Source organism: Pelecanus crispus, chromosome 2 (assembly GCF_030463565.1).
Source record: "Pelecanus crispus isolate bPelCri1 chromosome 2, bPelCri1.pri, whole genome shotgun sequence".
Lineage (NCBI taxonomy): Eukaryota > Metazoa > Chordata > Aves > Pelecaniformes > Pelecanidae > Pelecanus > Pelecanus crispus.
In genome coordinates, this window is record NC_134644.1 from 137,129,530 (window position 1) to 137,149,644 (window position 20,115).

At 40.8% G+C, this 20,115-nt stretch overlaps 1 protein-coding gene across 1 annotated transcript in view; it reads left to right on the forward strand.

Annotated features, from left to right (window-relative positions):
- PREX2 (phosphatidylinositol-3,4,5-trisphosphate dependent Rac exchange factor 2) overlaps positions 1–20,115 on the forward strand; it is a 201,243-nt gene that overhangs the window by 72,276 nt on the left and 108,852 nt on the right. The window contains exons 8-10 of the mRNA XM_075704766.1: positions 1,147–1,250; positions 15,508–15,657; positions 19,203–19,347. Of these exons, the coding sequence (XP_075560881.1) occupies positions 1,147–1,250; positions 15,508–15,657; positions 19,203–19,347 (399 nt within the window). The remainder of the gene's footprint in view (positions 1–1,146; positions 1,251–15,507; positions 15,658–19,202; positions 19,348–20,115) is intronic.

Below are 20,115 nucleotides of genomic sequence, written 5' to 3' on the forward strand. Positions count from 1 at the left end.
ACCTCAAAACATATGAAAGGTCAGTGGTTTCTTTAGTTTTGAGCAGTCATGTCCTGCATGTCATTGGCTGGTACCATGGTGACACCTCTGCAGACATGAGAATAACTCAATTTAGAACATAGTTCCAGGGTTTATGGTGGAAAATTAATTGATTATATGCCAGCAAGATACTTTGGGTATTGATTGGCAAGTAGGTAAAGAAAGGGTTGCTCACAGGAGGTTTGTATTTTGGAAATTTTACAGAAAATTTCCTATTTTTATGGTATGTACGAGATATTTTATGTAACTTTTAAGCACCCTTTTGCTGTGGAGTTGTATAAATGTGGACTGATAAATTTGGGTTCATAGGTACAAAGGTCACTAGGATTATTGGATTTACCTCACTTTGGAGAGAAAAAATATGTGATACTGAACTTTTATGCTTGCTGCTGTTTTGTTTTTTTTTTTTTTTAAATATATTACTCAGTTTTTGAATAAGAAACTTACAGCAGAGTTACTCATTCAACAGTAATGATTGAGAGTCAGGTCATTTTCTGAAGATTAGTACCTCTCTGGAGTGAGTGAAGGTCAGAATTCAGAGGATCATTAATTCTCAGGAACTGACCTTTGTTTGATATACAGTATTAATTATCATTATAGGCCAAAATGGACAGAAAATCATCCCTGGCTTATCTGAGGTGGGAAAAGCTGCCTAGAACTGGGATTCTCAAAAAGCCTTAACTGGGAAGAGGAAGGTGTTCATATTTCATTCTTTCAGTCATGCTACCCTTGTGTTGAAATGCTTGACTGGCATAGGGAGGCTTAAACCAGTTTGCAGGAAAGATCCTCCCAACGCAGTGTTTTGTCTTTGATGGCAGGCAGTAGCACGTAAGTACCAAAGTGTTGGAAGAGGGCATTGACAGAATGAGACTTCCTGATAAACTCTCATATCGACTAGCAATTTGCAACTTACTCTTACCAGAGGTAGCATCTTTGCTTTGGCATCAGCAGTGTCCCATTCCGCAATGGTCTCCACAGTTCAATTGCACATGTATGAATGGGTTTTGATTCTTACAGTAGTCTTTAAATGCTACATGTACAGGTAGCATTGCAGAAACATAGCAAAAGGTGGTGGATGACATGCTGCTCTGTTCTTTCTGTTATCAGGCGGTTGAAGAACAGCAAAGCATCTGCAGAGGGCCATCGTTACCTTTTTCGGGGCAGAATAAACACAGAAGTGATGGAAGTAGAAAATGTAGATGATGGAACAGGTGAGTATATTTGTGTTGCTCATTTACAGAGCAGTCTTTCAAGGTGCTGGAATCAAATGCAGCTTCATGATTTCTTTGAGAATGGAGAGTGATCCTTGTACTTAGAAAGAAAGAGTCAGATGCCACTTTAAAAGGAATATCTGCTCATATCAAAACTCTGCTTCTGTGACACATCATTGCTTTCATACGTTATTAGCTGGGCAGTCATAGATGGCTGTTTTACACTAACATGATGTCGTGGTTTAGCCCCAGCCAGCAACTAAGCACCACGCAGCCGCTCGCTCACTCCCCCTACCCCGATGGGATGGGGGAGAGAATTGGAGGAGTAAGAGTGAGAAACACTCCTGGGCTGAGATAAGAACAGTTTAATAATTGAAATAAAGTAAAATAGTAATGCTAATAGTAACAGTATAATAATGATAATAATAATAATGATACACGAAGCAAGTGATGCACAATGCAATTGCTCACCACCCGCCGACCGATACCCAGACAGTTCCCGAGCAGCGATCGCTGCTCCCTGGCCACCCCCCCCCCCCAGTTTATATACTGAGCATGACGTCATATGGTATGGAATAGCCCTTTGGTCAGTTTGGATCAACTATTCTGGCTGTGCCCCCTCCCAGTTTCTTGTGCGCCTGGCAGAGCATGGGAAGCTGAAAAAGTCCTTGACTAGCATAAGCAGTACTCAGCAACAACTAAAAACATCAGCATGTTATCAACATTCTTCTCCTACTAAATCCAAAACACAGCACTATGCCTGCTGCTAGGAAGAAAATTAACTCTATCCCAGCCGAAACCAGGACAGTATCCACCCCTTATTCTATACCATCTACGTCATGCACAGGCCCTCCCCTTTCCAATGTGTTCTAATTCATCACCACCGCTTTCCCTATCTTGATATACACACAGATATCATTCCCTTCGTCTATGGCCCATCCCTCTAAAATGTCCATTGAGTTCATTTAGCCCATGACTTTGGGTTCCACCTGTCATCACAGTCTGTCAGAGCAGGAGAGGTGGTGTGCAGTGTTGGACTGTTGCATGCTGAAGTCAGTTCTCATTCCAACATGGTTTCATCAAAGTTCATTTTCATTAAGCTGGGCAATTCTTACTGCAATACCATTGATGCGGCATATAGCAATCATAATATATAGTATTACATACTTAATATTAACCTACTATATTATTATATTAACATGCAGTTAAGAGATAACATACAGTATTATAAAGCAATTAATATTATACAATTCAGTTCATTGGTTATTTTCACCCAAAATCAAATTCCCTTGAGGTACACATTGGGCTTCCCCATCCTTTCGCATCACCCACCAAGTGCACCCAGGTCCTTGAGCAAAAGCAATCCCACGAATGGGTTTGCCTTTGCCAGAGGGGGAAGTAACCCAGACTGTCTTCCCCAGCATATTTTTCATGTGCACTACAGGAACTTTATCTCCTTCTACAGTACGTAAAAGTTTTGATTGGGCAGGGCCAGCTCGATTGGCAGATCCCCTGGTGTTCACTAACCAGGTGGCTTTTGCTAAATGCGTATCCCAATGTTTAAACGTCCCACCACCCATTGCTCTCAGGGTAGTCTTTAACAAACCATTGTATCGCTCAATTTTCCCGGAGGCTGGTGCATGGTAAGGGATGTGATACACCCACTCAATGCCGTGCTCTTTGGCCCAGGTGTCTATGAGGTTGTTTCGGAAATGAGTCCCGTTGTCTGACTCAATTCTTTCTGGGGTGCCATGTCGCCACAGGACTTGCTTTTCAAGGCCCAGGATGGTGTTCCGGGCGGTGGCATGGGGCACGGGATATGTTTCCAACCATCCAGTGGTTGCTTCCACCATGGTGAGCACGTAGCGCTTGCCTTGGCGGGTCTGTGGGAGCGTGATGTAATCAATCTGCCAGGCCTCCCCGTATTTATATTTCAGCCATCGTTCACTATACCCAAGGGGCTTGAACTGCTTGGCTTGCTTGATTGCAGCGCATGTTTCACACTCATGAATAACCTGTGCAATACTGTCCATAGTTAAGTCCACCCCTCGATCACGAGCCCATTTATACGTTGCATCCCTTCCTTGATGGCCTGAGGCGTCATGGGCCCACCGAGCTATAAATAATTCACCCTTATGTTGCCAGTCCAAATCCACTTGAGCCACTTCAATCTTAGCAGCCTGATCTACTTGCTGGTTGTTTTGATGTTCTTCAGTGGCCCGACTCTTAGGTACATGAGCATCTACATGACGAACTTTTACAACCAGGTTCTCTACCCGGGCAGCAATATCTTGCCACAATGCGGCAGCCCAGATTGGTTTGCCTCTGCGCTGCCAGTTGCTCTGCTTCCATTGCTGCAGCCACCCCCACAGGGCATTTGCCACCATCCATGAGTCAGTATAGAGATAAAGGACTGGCCACTTTTCTCTTTCAGCAATATCTAAAGCCAGCTGGATGGCTTTCACCTCTGCAAACTGACTCGACTCCCCTTCTCCTTCAGCAGTTTCTGCGACTTGTCGTATAGGACTCCATACAGCAGCTTTCCACCTCCGATGCTTTCCCACAAGACGACAGGACCCATCAGTGAACAGGGCATATTGCTTTTCATTTTCTGGCAATTTATTATACAGTGGGGCCTCTTCAGCACGTGTCACCTCCTCCTCTGGTGATATTCTAAGGTTTTTTCCTTCTGGCCAGTCCATGATCACTTCCAAGATTCCTGGGCGACTGGGGTTTCCTATTCGAGCCCGTTGTGTGATCAATGCAACCCACTTACTCCATGTAGCATCAGTTGCATGATGTGTAGAGGGGACCCTCCCTTTGAACATCCAGCCCAACACCGGCAGTTGGGGTGCCAGCAGGAGCTGTGCTTCAGTACCAACCACTTCTGAAGCAGCTCGAACCCCTTCATATGCTGCCAGTATCTCCTTCTCAGTTGGAGTATAGCGGGCTTCGGATCCTCTGTATCCCCGACTCCAAAACCCTAGGGGTCGACCTCGGGTCTCCCCTGGTGCTTTCTGCCAGAGGCTCCAGGTAGGGCCATTCTCCCCGGCTGCAGTGTAGAGCACATTTTTAATATCCTGCCCTGCCCGGACTGGCCCAAGGGCTACTGCATGAACTATCTCACGTTTAATTTGTTCAAAGGCTTGTTGTTGCTCAGGGCCCCATTTGAATTCATTCTTCTTCGGGGTCACTTGATAGAGAGGGCTTACGATCTGGCTGTAATTTGGAATATGCATTCTCCAAAAACCCACAACGCCTAAGAAAGCTTGTGTTTCCTTTTTGCTAGTTGGTGGGGACATAGCTGTTATTTTGTTGATCACATCCATTGGGATCTGACGACGTCCATCTTGCCATTTTATTCCTAAAAACTGGATCTCCTGTGCAGGTCCCTTGACCTTACTCTGTTTTATGGCAAAACCAGCCTTCAGAAGGATTTGGACTATTTTCTTTCCCTTCTCAAAAACGTCTTCTGCTGTGTTGCCCCACACAATGATGTCATCAATGTACTGCAGATGTTCTGGAGCTTCACCCTGTTCCAGTGCTGTCTGGATCAGCCCATGGCAAATGGTGGGGCTGTGCTTCCACCCCTGGGGCAGTCGGTTCCAGGTGTACTGAACACCCCTCCAGGTAAAAGCAAACTGGGGCCTGCACTCTGCTGCCAAAGGGATGGAGAAAAATGCATTAGCAATATCAATTGTGGCATACCACTTGGCTGCCTTTGACTCCAGTTCATATTGAAGTTCTAGCATGTCTGGCACGGCAGCACTCAGCGGCGGTGTAACTTCGTTCAGGCCACGATAGTCCACTGTTAGTCTCCACTCCCCATTAGACTTTCGCACTGGCCATATGGGACTGTTAAAGGGTGAGCGAGTCTTGCTGATCACTCCCTGGCTCTCCAGTCGACGAATCAGGTTATGGATGGGAATCAGGGAGTCTCGGTTGGTGCGATATTGCCGCCTGTGCACAGTTGTGGTAGCAATCGGCACCTGTTGTTCCTCAACCTTCAGCAACCCTACAATCGAAGGGTCCTCTGAGAGACCGGGCAAGGTGGACAACTGTTTAATTTCCTCTGTCTCCAAAGCAGCTATACCAAAAGCCCACCGGTACCCTTTTGGGTCCTTGAAATACCCTCTCCTGAGGTAGTAGTCTATGCCAAGGATGCACGGAGCGTCTGGGCCAGTCACAATGGGGTGCTTTTGCCACTCATTCCCAGTTAGGCTCACTTCAGCTTCCAGTACAGTTAGCTGTTGGGATCCCCCTGTCACTCCAGAAATACAAATGGGTTCTGCCCCTCTATAGTTTGATGGCATTAGCGTGCACTGTGCACCAGTGTCCACTAGAGCCTTATACTCCTGTGGGTCTGACGTTCCAGGCCATCGAATCCACACAGTCCAGTAAACCCGGTTGTCCCTTTCCTCCACCTGGCTGGAGGCAGGGCCCCTCTAACACTGGTCACAGTATTCGCTGTTCACTTCCTGTAAATGTGAATCAAAAGTCCCCTGATCAAGGTCGGAAGTAAAATTAGCCCTCTTACTCTGTCTCGGGAACTGCTCACTGGAAACTGGAGCTGCAATTTTCCTGGGAGAACCGCCTTTTCTAATAGTTTTTCCTTGCAACTCACGCACCCGTGCCTCTAAGGTTGAGGTGGGTTTTCCATCCCACTTTCTCATGTCCTCTCCATAATCACGCAGGTAAAACCACAGGGTGCCCCGTGGTGTGTATCCTCTATATCCTCTCTCTTGAGCATAGGGACGTTGACTCCTAATGGCTGAGACACTGGTCCGTGCAGGTGGGGAGTAGGACAGATCCTCTCTGAGTTGTTGGAACTCTTGGCATATTTTTTCAGACAGTTTTTCCACAGCCGAGACACAGGCCCGTAGGGAGGAAGAGAGCTTTTCTTCGTAGTCCCGGAGTTGTCTAGCCACTTCATCCACCGTTGGTGCCTCGTCGTCTTTCCAGGCTAGTATTGCCAACGAGTTGGAATACGATGCTGGTGCGCTCCGTACCACCTTCCGCCACATGGATTGTGTGCACCTGACTTCATCTGGGTCTTTGGTTAACTGCTCATCATTCAGGTCACTGTAAATCACCTCCAGCACGCCTAATTCCCTCAGGTACTGGATACCTTTCTCTACGGTGGTCCATTTGCTTGGGCGGTATAAAACATCCTCCTTGAAGGGATACCTTTCCTTCACGCTTGACAGAAGTCGCCTCCAGAGGCTGAGCGGTTTTGCCCCTTTTCCAATTGCTTTGTCAATGCCCCCTTCCCTGGAAAGGGATCCCAGCTGCTTGGCTTCCCTACCCTCTAAATCCAGGCTACTGGCCCCGTTATCCCAGCATCGGAGCAGCCAGGTGATGATGTGCTCGCCTGGATGACGACCAAAATCTTTTCGCATATCTCGCAGCTCACTCAGGGATAGGGATCGGGTGGTCACCATCTCATTTATGGGTTCTTCCTCCTCTGGTTCTCGTGATGGCCCTGGTTCATCTTCATCCCTTACTAAACGAACTGATTTCCTCGTGTATTTCTTCTTCTGTATAGGGGCAACTGATACCGGCGCAGGTTGGTTCTCTGGTTTAGCCGCAGTGCCTGCCACTGGGGTTGGAGTGGCTGCAGTACCTGTGGTGGGTGTTGGAGTAGCCACAGTGCCTGTGGTGGGTGTTGGAGTAGCTGCAGTGCTTGTGGCTGTGGTTGGAGTAGCCACAGTGCCTGTTGTTTTGTCATCAGATCCAGAGACCCTCTCTTTCCCTTGAGGGTACTGAATAGTGTTGAACAGGGCTCTATAAGCATGGGCCAGTCCCCAGCATGTTGCAATGAGTTGTGTCTCTTTGGAGTTGCCAGGGTGAGAACATACTTCTTCCAAATACTTTACTAGTTCTTCAGGATTCTGCACTTGTTCAGGGGTGAAGTTCCAAAACACTGGAGGTCCCCACTGCCCTAGGTACTTGCGCATACGATCCCACACACCCTGCCACTCATAACTATCCAGCCTTGGGGTAGATCTCTGGATGGTATTTTTAAACTGCTTACCGACCTTTATCAAAACGGAAACAACATTCCCAAGAATTATCAATAGAAGTATCTTAACTGCCCAGGGGTGTTCAAGATACAGGAAAGTTGTTGTAATGAAGGAGGAAACATCATAGAAGAAAGCAGCAAAGGTGCCATTCTGTATTTCCTCCACAACAAGCCTCTCAGAGTAAGAAGTATAAATGCTAACTCTCTCTATGAGGTAGTACCCGAAGTACAGTAGTGACTTCTGTATGAAACCCAAATACCAAAGAATGCTCAAGGTCAGGGTTTTGATAAGGAGCCTCCCAAGCAAAAGATCATGAATCACTGCAGAGCATAGCACACTACACAAACTGACAGCAAGCTTTAACGCGTGCTGCAAAAAAAAGAACATGGTGCAGATCAGAAGAACTAATATCGTGACCGGCAACTGTTAACAGACTCCTTAATACACTCTGATTAATCTGTTGTTATCTCAAGCCCCACGTTGGGCGCCAAAAAGGACTGTCGTGGTTTAGCCCCAGCCAGCAACTAAGCACCACGCAGCCGCTCGCTCACTCCCCCTACCCCGATGGGATGGGGGAGAGAATCGGAGGAGTAAGAGTGAGAAACACTCCTGGGCTGAGATAAGAACAGTTTAATAATTGAAATAAAGTAAAATAGTAATGCTAATAGTAACAGTATAATAATGATAATAATAATAATGATACACGAAGCAAGTGATGCACAATGCAATTGCTCACCACCCGCCGACCGATACCCAGACAGTTCCCGAGCAGCGATCGCTGCTCCCCGGCCAACCCCCCCCCAGTTTATATACTGAGCATGACGTCATATGGTATGGAATAGCCCTTTGGTCAGTTTGGATCAACTATTCTGGCTGTGCCCCCTCCCAGTTTCTTGTGCGCCTGGCAGAGCATGGGAAGCTGAAAAAGTCCTTGACTAGCATAAGCAGTACTCAGCAACAACTAAAAACATCAGCATGTTATCAACATTCTTCTCCTACTAAATCCAAAACACAGCACTATGCCTGCTGCTAGGAAGAAAATTAACTCTATCCCAGCCGAAACCAGGACACATGAACAGAGTAATAAAATAAGGTGACATTTATTGCTCAACTGAAATCGTATATTTAACTTCACTTTACAGCATTCCAGCACTCCTAAATAGGTTATCCGTAGGTATGTGGTATATTTGTAAAAGCAAATGGAAAAGTTACCTTCGTTGGAATGAAACCTCAAATACTATAAATGCTGAAATTGTAACGTAAGTGTTTAAGAAAAAAAGAAGGGGTTTTTTTAATACCTTTAGGGATATAATCCATATGATTGCTTGAAATTTTTCTGACATACATTAGAAAAGTGAAACCCCAAAGTACTTCTACAAATGTCATTTTTTCTTTTAGAAACTTGAGTTTAACCTTTGAGCTTAACAATTATTATTTCCTTACAATTAATAAAGAAAACCTGAAACATTTTGGGATTTTTCATGTAGAACTAAAAAAAAAAAATGATGGGAAACTTGCAGTGGCATTGCAAATATATAGGTCTGGAGGAAATTTCTGCGAGTTATGTATTACTTCTCCTGCTTTTGAAATAGAATTAGGTTTGCCCTACATCTGCTATGGATTCCAAGCATTCCTTAATGTTACTTCTTTCTAAAATTGAGCATTAATGATAAGGATTGTACAACTTAAGTAAGCTTCATAGAAGTCCTTCATAGAAGTTAAATATTTCTTAAAAATCAAGATTTTTTTTTTTTTTTTCTTTTCCTTCTAATCTTGAGTTCCTTGTTTTCAAAATCATTCGCTCACTTCTTGTTCTACTGGGTATACTTGGAGAACAGTTTGACTATTGTTCTTACTGCAACAAACCAGTTTATTGGAAGGCTGTTGTGTCTCTCTTCCATCTCTTCTTTTTAAGTCTTTCAACTTTTTGTCATGGGTTGTGTTTTCTAAGTTTTTATTACTTTTTTGTGTCCTTTGGAGTTTGGGGTTTTTTTTCAGTTTGTTTGCATGTTTTGTATTATGAGGTGTCCAGAGCTGAAATGTCACTGGTGCCAAGTAGAACAGAATGATTACTTTAGTGCTGCATGTGGGATATCTATTTCGAATCCCAGGATTGTTTGGCTTTTCTGGGAGCATTATTCTTCAGTTTTTTAGTTTGTGTTACAGAATACCACACTAGATCCTTTTGTGTACTACTGGTTTCTATCCCATTATATCTTATGCTGTTTTAATGTCTGAGGGTATATCCTAAGAATTACTTTCTTTTCTGTTCTGAATTTTATCTTAGTATTTCCACAGTTTATTAAGCATTCAGAATTCGTATCTTGTTCCCCAAAGCTCTTGCAATGCTTCTTGCCTTGGTTTCATGAACAAACAGTGCTATTACTGAACCATTTAAGCTCTTGGTAAAACTACTGGAAAATGCTGAACATAAGGTAGAGCACTGTGGCGTCACACTTGACTGATTCTCTTTGTTTACTAGACATTTTTTGTAAGAACTCCTTGACATCAGTTTCAGGCTATGTCCTTCAGGCCCACAGATTTAGTTAGTGCTTTAGAGATATCTATGGGTACACTATAGTGAATTTCATCAAGCCTCATTGACTTGAATATAATTTATCCAATATTCTATATCCTGCTATTTCCCTCTTCTGGTCTGTATTCCTACCCAACTGTTAGCTTTATTTGTATAAAATCTCAGTTAGCGCTTTGTTTATGCAAAAAAGACAGCTGAGTGTTTGAGTCTTTTTTTTGTCATGTATAATTTGACTAACTTTCACTTATTTTCCTTCATCTTCCTTATATATGCTTTAGAAATAACAGACAGTTTTCCTGTTTCCATTATGTCATTTTCTAGATGGCATCTCTTTACTTATAACTCTTGGCATTACTGTGGCTACAGAGACTTATACCCACCCTCTTCTTCCTGATGAATATTCCAAGAATTCTGTAACATTTTTCTTTCACTGGTTCCAGTCCCACATATTGCCACTCCTTTAGTGTTTGCTTTAGCAAATATTTCTTTCTTCCTCCTTCCATGACTCTCCTGTATTTCTCAAATCTGTCCTACCTTTCTTCATTTGCTAGCTATCCAGTCCTTGATCTCTTTCACACAGTCCATTTTCCCTCCTGTCTGTTTGTTTTCTTCCTCAATGAATCTTCAAGTATAATTTGGCTAAGCACAAATCATCTTCCTCTCTACTCCAGACACCAGTAGTCTAATTTCCGCCAGCCACAGGAAATTTTGCTACCATCCCCATTTCCTATAGTACACAGTACCGGAGGCTATCGTGCTTCCTTCCCACTTGCTCTCCTGAGTCATATCAAATCTTGTCACCTTTGTATATGCAACATTTCTAAAATCTGTCCTCCTTTCCCCACTTCTGAGACATCAGTTAATGGTTTGGTTGTTCTGATTTCTAGACTATTCTTACCTGCTTTTTTCCCCATATCCCCACATTTCCCACGTTCTCCATTTCAGTTTGTCCAATATCCTAAAATATTTTTTTCTTGTAATTACTGCTATTTCATCCCTCTGTGGTTCTCTTTGAAATATGGAAATGTCTGTATTACTTCCCTGGCCTGTGTTATCTTTCTGCCCCTTTCTTGCCACCCCCTCCCTTTTTTTAAAAAAAAAAACCCAAACCTGTTTTCCTTCCTTGTAGTCAGAAGTGTATTACTTCTCCTCACACTGATACTTTTTCTTTCACTCAGATCATGATGCCCTTCTTTAACCTTACTCTGTCTTGGTTTCTGTACTGTTCTCATTTGTTGCACCCAGATGTCTTGTTTCTCATCCCCTGTAGTCATCCCCATTTGAACTGTAACCCAGTACTATTCTCCTGAGTTCTTTTTGTCTCATCTCTTTTCCCAAGTGCAATAATATCGTTGTCTGAGCCTCATTCGCATTAGCTTTGCTGGTTTTTTTTTTTTTTTTGTATTGTACTATTTTATTCTCCTTAATCATCTATTACCTATCACTTTCTATGATTCTTAATTCAGAGTGCAGGCTCTGAGTGCGGAGTGCGTATATTTTCATATCTATGCATCATTCTTTCTCATGTACTCTTCATGGGTCTCTTTATAGACATTAAAGACTTGAGTCTAGATGGTACTTCCATGTTTTTTTACTGTAGATTTTGGGATCCTCTGCTCATTTGGTATGAGGAACCATAGGGCTCCAGGGAACAGGGTAACTGAGAGTGTTTGCTCCCAGTGTTGGTAGATGTAGGAATGTAGTCTTCGTTGTTTGTAAGTAGAAGCATAGAAATAGGAAAACAGATTCCCAGTGTGGTTTATTGTCATGCTAATGACATGCCTACAGAAATTAACAAAGCTTTTTCTGAAAAGCAATTTTTCTTTGATGAAATTAGGCCTTGGCTGAACAGTACAGTTGGTGTAAGGTTTCTTTTTTTGTTTCAGCATCATGAAGCACTGTGCCTTTTTTGATTGCACTGATTAAAGTGGAATGCATATTACTTATCAGGGCAGACTATTTGTGTTCTTAAAACAATGTGGCTACACAACCACTTGAAAATATTAGAAGAGTGGATATATTGTGACAGTATTGTTTTTTCTGTATTCGGTTTTTAAAATTCAATTTTGAGAGAAAAGTGTATTTCTAAAGGCATTCACCAGCCATTAAATGAATGTTACTTAGCATATGAAGACAAGACTTGAGACTTAGGAAATACCAGATTTATGGTTCTTTATACTATCTTAGTTCTGCCTCCTGTGGTCTTAAAATGAGGCATGAAATACCTGCTAATAGTAACAAGTGACTGCATGAAAAAGTATACAGAGGAGGAAGGGACTTGATATTATGCAGCAATTATTTCCTTGGTATTTCTGAGCATCAGTGCTCCTAAGAACCTGATGTCTGAGAAACTTTAGAAGTACTTCAGTACAGAGATTTCTGTTTCTTTTATTAAGGGAAGAAACAAATTCTATTGTATATGGCTGTAACAAATTGCTTGTTATGCATCTCTCAAAGGTTTGAGTCTTGGATTTTGAACAATATATATATATATATTACAGTTCATATTACAAGCTTTAATGTATTATTACCAAGTATCATTAGAAGATGATGTCGTCTTTCATCACCTTTTCTTGGGAAGTTGGAAGCTTAATGCTTTGTTAAGCATGCTTGTTCAGACTTTGCTTGGAGCAACGTGAAGTCTCATGCTCTTCTTCCTTCTGTAACTATTATGTCAGGTTTGCAAATCATTTGTTTAGACTGACTGGCAGTTGTGATTGCCTTGATGTGAAGAGTGTGCATATATCCTGTGCAGCTGGCTAGTCAGAACATGCGTACCTCCTGGCTGGCCAGCCAGCACCTCTGCAGCTCTTGACCAGATTTTGTCCAATAGCCAGTCCAAAAAAGGTGTGAGTTTATATGTGATGATAGCAGAAAGCTGAAATGCTCTTCAGGAGGCTGTGGGCATGGGTATATCGGGGAGAACAAATTGCTCACAGGAGCCTTGGAGGATTGTAGTCATGGGGAATATGAGGAGCAAAAGAAAAAGCAGGGTGTTGCAGGTAAAGGCAGCGGTTGGAGTCAAGGTGGGCATCACAGGAGTGGGTTAGTATTGCAAAATTGGGCGAGAGCTATCCATTTTGCTCCACCTGAACTCATTGCCATCTGTATACATTAGGCAGTCTTAGTACCTGGCTAGGTGATTGGGCTTTTCACAGAATTCATTGAGTTTGTAGTGGCATGTTATAAATGTGGTCAAACTGCCAGCGTTCTTGGCCCTGCAGTTACAGACCTTCAGATGCCAAGGAAGCTGCATGTTTAAAATGTCATCTCTACATCGAGATATTCAAGTGGCTGGATGAGCCATTTTTTCTGCAAATTCCTGTCCAGAGTGAAATGGGAGGATCTAAATCCATTTGTGAGTCTGAGCCATCATTTTTTAATTTTTTTGCTACAATTTAAACTGCCATGGTTCACTGTATTAGAGATTATAATATTTCCCTACGTAACATGGGTGTTGTGATGATAGATACACGGTAACAAAGACCACAGGAAAAAAAGGACCCTGTAGTTTTATATGTATTAACCTCTGACTTAATAAATAAACAAAAAGGCGCAGCTAGTGCCATATTGCAAGGTTGATAAGTATATGCTTGTCGTGGTTTAGCCCCAGACAGCAACTAAGCACCACGCAGCCGCTCGCTCACTCCTCCTGCCCCGATGGGATGGGGGAGAGAATCGGAGGAGTAAGAGTGAGAAACACTCCTGGGCTGAGATAAGAACAGTTTAAAAATTGAAAGAAAGTAAAATAGTAATGACAATAGTAACAATAAAATAATAATAATAATATACAAAGCAAGTGATGCACAATGCAATTGCTCACCACCCGCCGACCGATACCCAGACAGTGCACCTGGCAGAGCATGGGAAGCTGAAAAGTCCTTGACTAGCATGAGCAGTACTTAGCAACAACTAAAACATCAGTGTGTTATCAACATTCTTCTCCTACTAAATCCAAAACACAGCACTATGCCTGCTACTAGGAAGAAAATTAACTCTATCCCAGCCGAAACCAGGACAATGCTTAAATAATACAAAGGGCCTTTAACCTTCCTTCCTCCAGTAGTGTTTCTGCCACTGATCTCCAAAGAGCTGCAGTCTGTCAGCTGAGAGCTGCTGTCTGAGGCTTCTTTCTTTTCCCTGACTTTTGACTCTGATTTTCTGACAGTGCATGTATGATATGATGGCTAGTTTTCAAGAAACAGTGTTTTTAAAGGGACAAAGGATATTATGCATAGATATGTGAATAAAAATATGATAAATAGGTAAGTGGTATAAACATGATGTTGCAAAAATAACTTTATTTTTTTCCCCGTCATAGACTTGCTTGCACTTTCTTATACACTTTGAGTACTAGAAAGTTTTGTTGGTTTAGAAATTAGCCATCAGTCTCATGATTTTCTAGTAGTTCCTGACATTTCCCAGCCCAGTATACAAATCTTGGCTGCTTTCCATCTAATTAAAATGCAGAGTTATTGAAAGGATACTAGCATGTCTGCTGAGATTTGTGATAAATCTTAGCAAGCATTTCAGCAAGGGCTTCAGTTCCGGAAAATCCCATCTCATTATACAAAACAGGGCTGAATTATGAAAAAGTATTTACAAAGTAAAAAGCTCTGTAGTTATTATAGTAGTTCAGGGCTGGCCCCAGGACTTTCTTGCCGCTTAATGAAGGTTCATGGTGAGAGAATGCTGACCTTTGATTTTTTTAGTGTTTTGTACAATAGTTGCAAGTTCTAGTTTTAATCTGTATTTTATGCAAAAAATTATATTTGTTATCATGGGACACTTCTGCCTCACTAATTTTCCCCCAGGAAATGCATGTAATCCTAGTGAAGGATATTCAAGGGTGTTAGTTTTGAGAGAGGAAGTCTGTTTGCTAATTTCTGAATAAGATTTATGGACTAGCATGTTAAAATCAAATGTTATGTGAGTAAAGAAAGAGTAATAAGTAGTAAACTGCTTTTTATAGCACTGCAGTTTACATGTTAAGAGTCAGAAGTTCTAGTATCTAAGTACATCAGCAATTGTTACCTCCCTCCCACAATGTGCACACTGAACATAGGGTTGTTAGAAACGTATTTCAAAAATTATGCATTTGGTTAATGCATTTTTTGAAATCATAGTAAATCTTACATTATAATTCAGTTTGTGTAAATAACTAAGTGTATATATATTTCTTATTCAGGTAACCAGTAAAGGTACATCAAATATAACAACTTGCTTACTTGTCAAACGGAAGTTGTATTTTCCTCCTGTATATTTAGTCCTTTTTTTAAGTTTGATAGTAAATCATTCAGTCAGCACAGCGGCTCTGAGTAATTTAAAGGGCAAAACCACAGTCCTGCTTTTTAAGGAATTATTTATTACAGTTTAACACAAACAAAAGTACTCGAACTACTGTCATCTGTCCTAACTTTAATAGGACTCCGCCTGTTTTAGTGTCGAGTTTGTACCTTCTTCCATATGCTAAGCAATTCTCTGTTACATTTTAAAAAGGACATTATTTACTAAAAGTTGAAAGTACAGCTTATTAAGTTATAACATAGTTCACAAGCGGCACAGATAACTTCAAATTCATTTCTATTCTTCTGTATTTCCTAAGCTTTATGCATAATGATAAGAGTTCTTAATAATTGTAACAACTATTGTTTTTTTTAAGAGTTGGTGCTTTTTAAGCCATTTTGTCTATTCCCAGCTGACTATCACAGCAGTGGCCACACTGTTATTAATGGCTGGAAGATCCACAACACAGCAAAGAACAAATGGTTTGTATGCATGGCGAAAACCCCTGAAGAGAAGCAAGAATGGCTGGAAGCTATTTTGAAAGAGCGAGAGAGAAGAAAAGGTAGGTTAATAAACTTCCTTGTGTTGCTTTGCCAGAAAGCCATACTGTATTTTATGTTGAGATATAAAGCAAAACCAGCTGCTAGGCAAACTTGTGGTGTCAGGTTCAGCTGAAGGTTCATGAATATGAGCTTGGAAAAAAATAAATCAAACTTGTACTGGGAAGAACATAATGGCTGGAATCGCTTATGCTGGTAGTGAATGCTGTTTTAGAAATAGGGAGATGATTTCATCTATGATTTTACAACTTATCCTCAACCAGTATAAATGGTCATAATTTCACTGAGGCCTGTGAACTATTATGGTTTGTGGTGTATGAGGGTCTATCCTAAATGTCTTTTGGGTTTTGCATGCATTGATTCTCTTTTGTGACTCGACATTTGAATCACTGAAATGAGCAGGTCTTCTGTGTTGGATCTTCAAGCAGATGATCTCAACATGAAATGGTACAGAGTATACCTACAACCCCATCTTTGATGTATTCTTCCCTACCCAAGAAAGTAAGAAATCACTATTGGCAAACAAGTATCTTTTTTGAATAATTGAATTAAGGTGGAAGAATACTTGGATGAAGTATAATCCTGATCTCAAATGTGACCATGAATAACCTCATGTATTCAAGGTGAAGCCAGCACAAAGTAGAACCTGGGAAAGATGACGCATCACCATCTTCTGGAGCTAATTTCATTTGCAAGCTGAAATATCCTAATCAGTGACGGTGTTTGGAGCCTTGAAGTATTGAAGCCTTGGAGTATTGAAAGAAAATATGACCTTGTAGTTAGGTCTGGGATTCTTTTCCTGGTCTGCATAGGTTTTCTGCTGCCTGTTGCAGGAGCTGTTATTTTTTGCCTCCGTTGTAAATGGAGACTAGCAATACTTTCTTTGGTCTTTTAAAGTTGAATACTGGATGTTTGTAGAACATCTGCTGTAGTACCAGAGTTTCAATTCGGGTGTCTGAGCACTGGCTAATTAATAGTGCCATCAGGAATTAATAGTAGAAAAGGTAAAAAGATGCCTTAGAGGTCTAAAAACTCAACATTTTTAAATTAGCAAATGAAAAACCAATGCGGTAGAGATGGTGTCAAATACAACAAAACCCAGGTTTGTCTGTTTCTGTATAGGGCCCTGTCTGGAACTGGCTAAAAAGGGTTTTTAACAAATCCCACTTCACTGCTAAATTTCTTGGCTCCCTTAGACTCTTGATACCTTTAGGTAAGAAATAGAAAGAGTAAGTAGGAGTATTTTATGTTGATGTATTTTTACTATGTTACACTACACTGTTGAGCAGCTGGTGGTAGAGGTGAGTTTGAGCTAAACCTTGCCAAGCATGAGGTCTGAGGTAGCCATCCCAAAGTCAAGCCATGTCTTAGGATTTTAACATCCTACAATTCAGGGGAATTCAGCTCCTGGTATTCCTAGTGGGTTTGCCACCAAGGAGACAACAATCAAAGTAAGAGGAGAGGACTTGGTACACACTTAGACTCAGTTTGCAACACAGAATCTTCAAAAATATTTCTTGAATATCTCTGCTACTCTATCAACTTATAAATTTATTCATCTCCTCCAGCACAGTGATTTTTTTCAAAGTATCTGTATAAACACCTCTTGCAAAGCAGGATGCATCAACTTAATTGCAGTGAAATTGCCAAATGCCTCAGGAACCAAACAGCTATCTTCTTAGAATTCAAATACTTTATCTAAATGTAGCTATAACACTTCCCATTCACTGTGAACATAAAGATGCTTTAGTTGTATGTTTACTTAATAAGACATGGAGCCTGTTCATGTGTGTGTATATACATATAGGCAATTCCACTGAAGTCTAAGTGACTGCACATGTGAGAACAGTGCAGTTTTACCTCCTTTGCAAGTCTGAGATGAACTAAATCAAATGAACACACTTCCCAGATCCCTTGGGCTAGGAGTGAGGCTCATGTGAGTGACTCCCTCCTGGTTGTGCTGCGGGTGCCCATGCACTTCGTAGTAGTGCTGTAGATCCCACACCTCGTACAGAATGGCAGATTGCAGTGATCTCTGGACTAGGTAAATACAGCATGTGGAGCAGGAGTGAGGCACGGAAATACAGCTTGAGTGTGCCACGTAGCTGGGGCTTGCTGGGCTGTTCATGTTGGGAGACTCAGAGATTCAGTGTGCTTAGGGAAACTCAACCTATACTTCTATTTGAAATCCATATAGCAGAAGCTGAGCAAAAGGGAGAGCATGCCCTGAATGAAGTACTTTAGCAGAGATTTCAGAGGTTGTAATTGAATTGTCAGCTAGGATCACTTTATAGATTGTATTTTCTTGCTAGGAGAAATCAAGCTGAATTGGAAACGTTTTGCTAGGAAGTCTTTCTGTCAGTTCTGGGGCTTTCCTGTAACTGCCTGAGGCATTCAACAAGTTAGAAATTTGTTTAAAAGGTAGTTATCTTCAAGGCTGATGATGCTATGATGGCCTGATTCAAACAGTCAATACAAATAAAACGTTAACATCCTATAAACTCCAAAAGTAGTATATTGGTTAAGTTTTCTTTTCCCGGGAATACATGAGGTTTTTTTCTGTTTGTGTGGCATCACCACTACCTGGTTCATGGATAATGAGAGACTCCTGTATTTGTGTCCAGTACCATTGTTAGCTTTTTCTCATGACAGGTACCTTTTTTTTGGCTATATTTTCGGAATTAAAGATGTGGCAGACTATTACTCAGATAGAATATGTACAGTTATAGTTTTAAAAATGTGAAAATCTGAACAGAAACTGAGAACAGATACATAAGAGATTCCAGAAATGTGTGGTTTTGTCCATAATTAATAATTGTTTATTGAGAAAGCACATGGGATATGAACGTCTGGAAGCACAAGCTTCTGTGAGTGGCCAGTAGGATGCATAATTCAACAAAAACAGGTTTTAATCATCTGTTACTCAGAAAACATAATTATTTTCTCAAGAAGAGAAACAGGAAAAAATAAACCAGTAAGAAATATTGAAATAAAACCCTTGATAGCTTTCTGTTGTTGAAAAAATTCTGAAGCAAATAAAAAGGTGAATTTGTATATATGCTTTTGTGGAAAAGGGGTGAATTAATCTTATGTGAAACTAACAAGTGTATAACAGATAACTAGTTACTATTAATTGGAAATTTGAAAAAAAATCCTTTAAGTGAAAATATTTTTATTATCACATGGTAAGAACAAAACCAAGGCCCTTTTCTTTTTGAACTTGTGAAGATATGACTACTGTCTTGCAAATGTTCATATACTGAAGTCTGAAAATCACAGCATTAGTATTTATTACTACAATATCAATAGTGATGCCAATATAGTAACAGTTTAACTTCACTATGAGGACCTTAAAAATATCATTTGATTATGCTTTATGAAGATCAGATGTTCATGGTTTCATCTTATTTGTGAGAAAAATAATGGAAAACATTTCCTTTACTTTTTTTTTTGTATGTAAAATATTGGTATTGCTTCTCCATTTTGGGGAAGATACTGAAATATAATGGTAGTAACACTTCATAAAATTTTAATGCATTTTTGGCAGGTTTAAAATTGGGCATGGAACAGGACACTTGGGTGATGATCTCTGAGCAAGGAGAAAGACTGTACAAAATGATGTGCAAACAAGGGAATCTCATCAAAGACAGGAAGAGGAAATTAACCACTTTCCCCAAATGCTTTCTTGGAAGGTATTACATGCATTTTATAGCATGAATTTTAACCAGCTAAAACCACATTTTAAATCTTCTTTGGGATTCTGTGGAAACCATGCTTTATTTGTAATGTCTGTTAGACCTATTTGCCTCCCAGAATTTAGCCAAAATGTAAATTGGTCTGCCTGAAATTTATGGATGTGTACTCGTATTCCAAAGTAGCTTTATTAAAGGGACAAGGCTGCAAAGGCATATTGAAAATATGAAAATGCATCCAATAAAATAGTTTGTTTAAAGAAATAATTCCCAACTTGTTCAATGCATTTTGTCTCTGAAATGCTTAGTTTAGACTATCAAATTTGCTTTAGTCCACTTAAAAAAATCTCTGTTTCTAAAACTGTTTCTGTCCTCCTCTTGCCTGAATGTCAGGGACAGAGTTACTAAATAAAGTTTACATGTTTAAAAATTTACCCCTATTATCAGGAGGATCTGTATAATGCTATATAATATCTATGGCTTAAGAAGCCTGAACGCAAGAGGAAGAGAAAGCAATAGGTACCCTAAAAATCTGTATATGACAAAAACATTAGTTTCAGGGCCAGAGGGGTTATCACTTACTTCATTTCACTGTAAGACTGTAAGTATGGAAAGTATTTTTATAAAGTACAGTGACTGTTTTGCACAAACACATAGTGATGAAGACACTCACCACTGGGTTCAAAAGTGGAAATGAAACTTGGGAGATTTTTATCTGCTGTCAGAAGTCCACATAGCTGATGAGAATTGAAATCAGCATGAAGATTA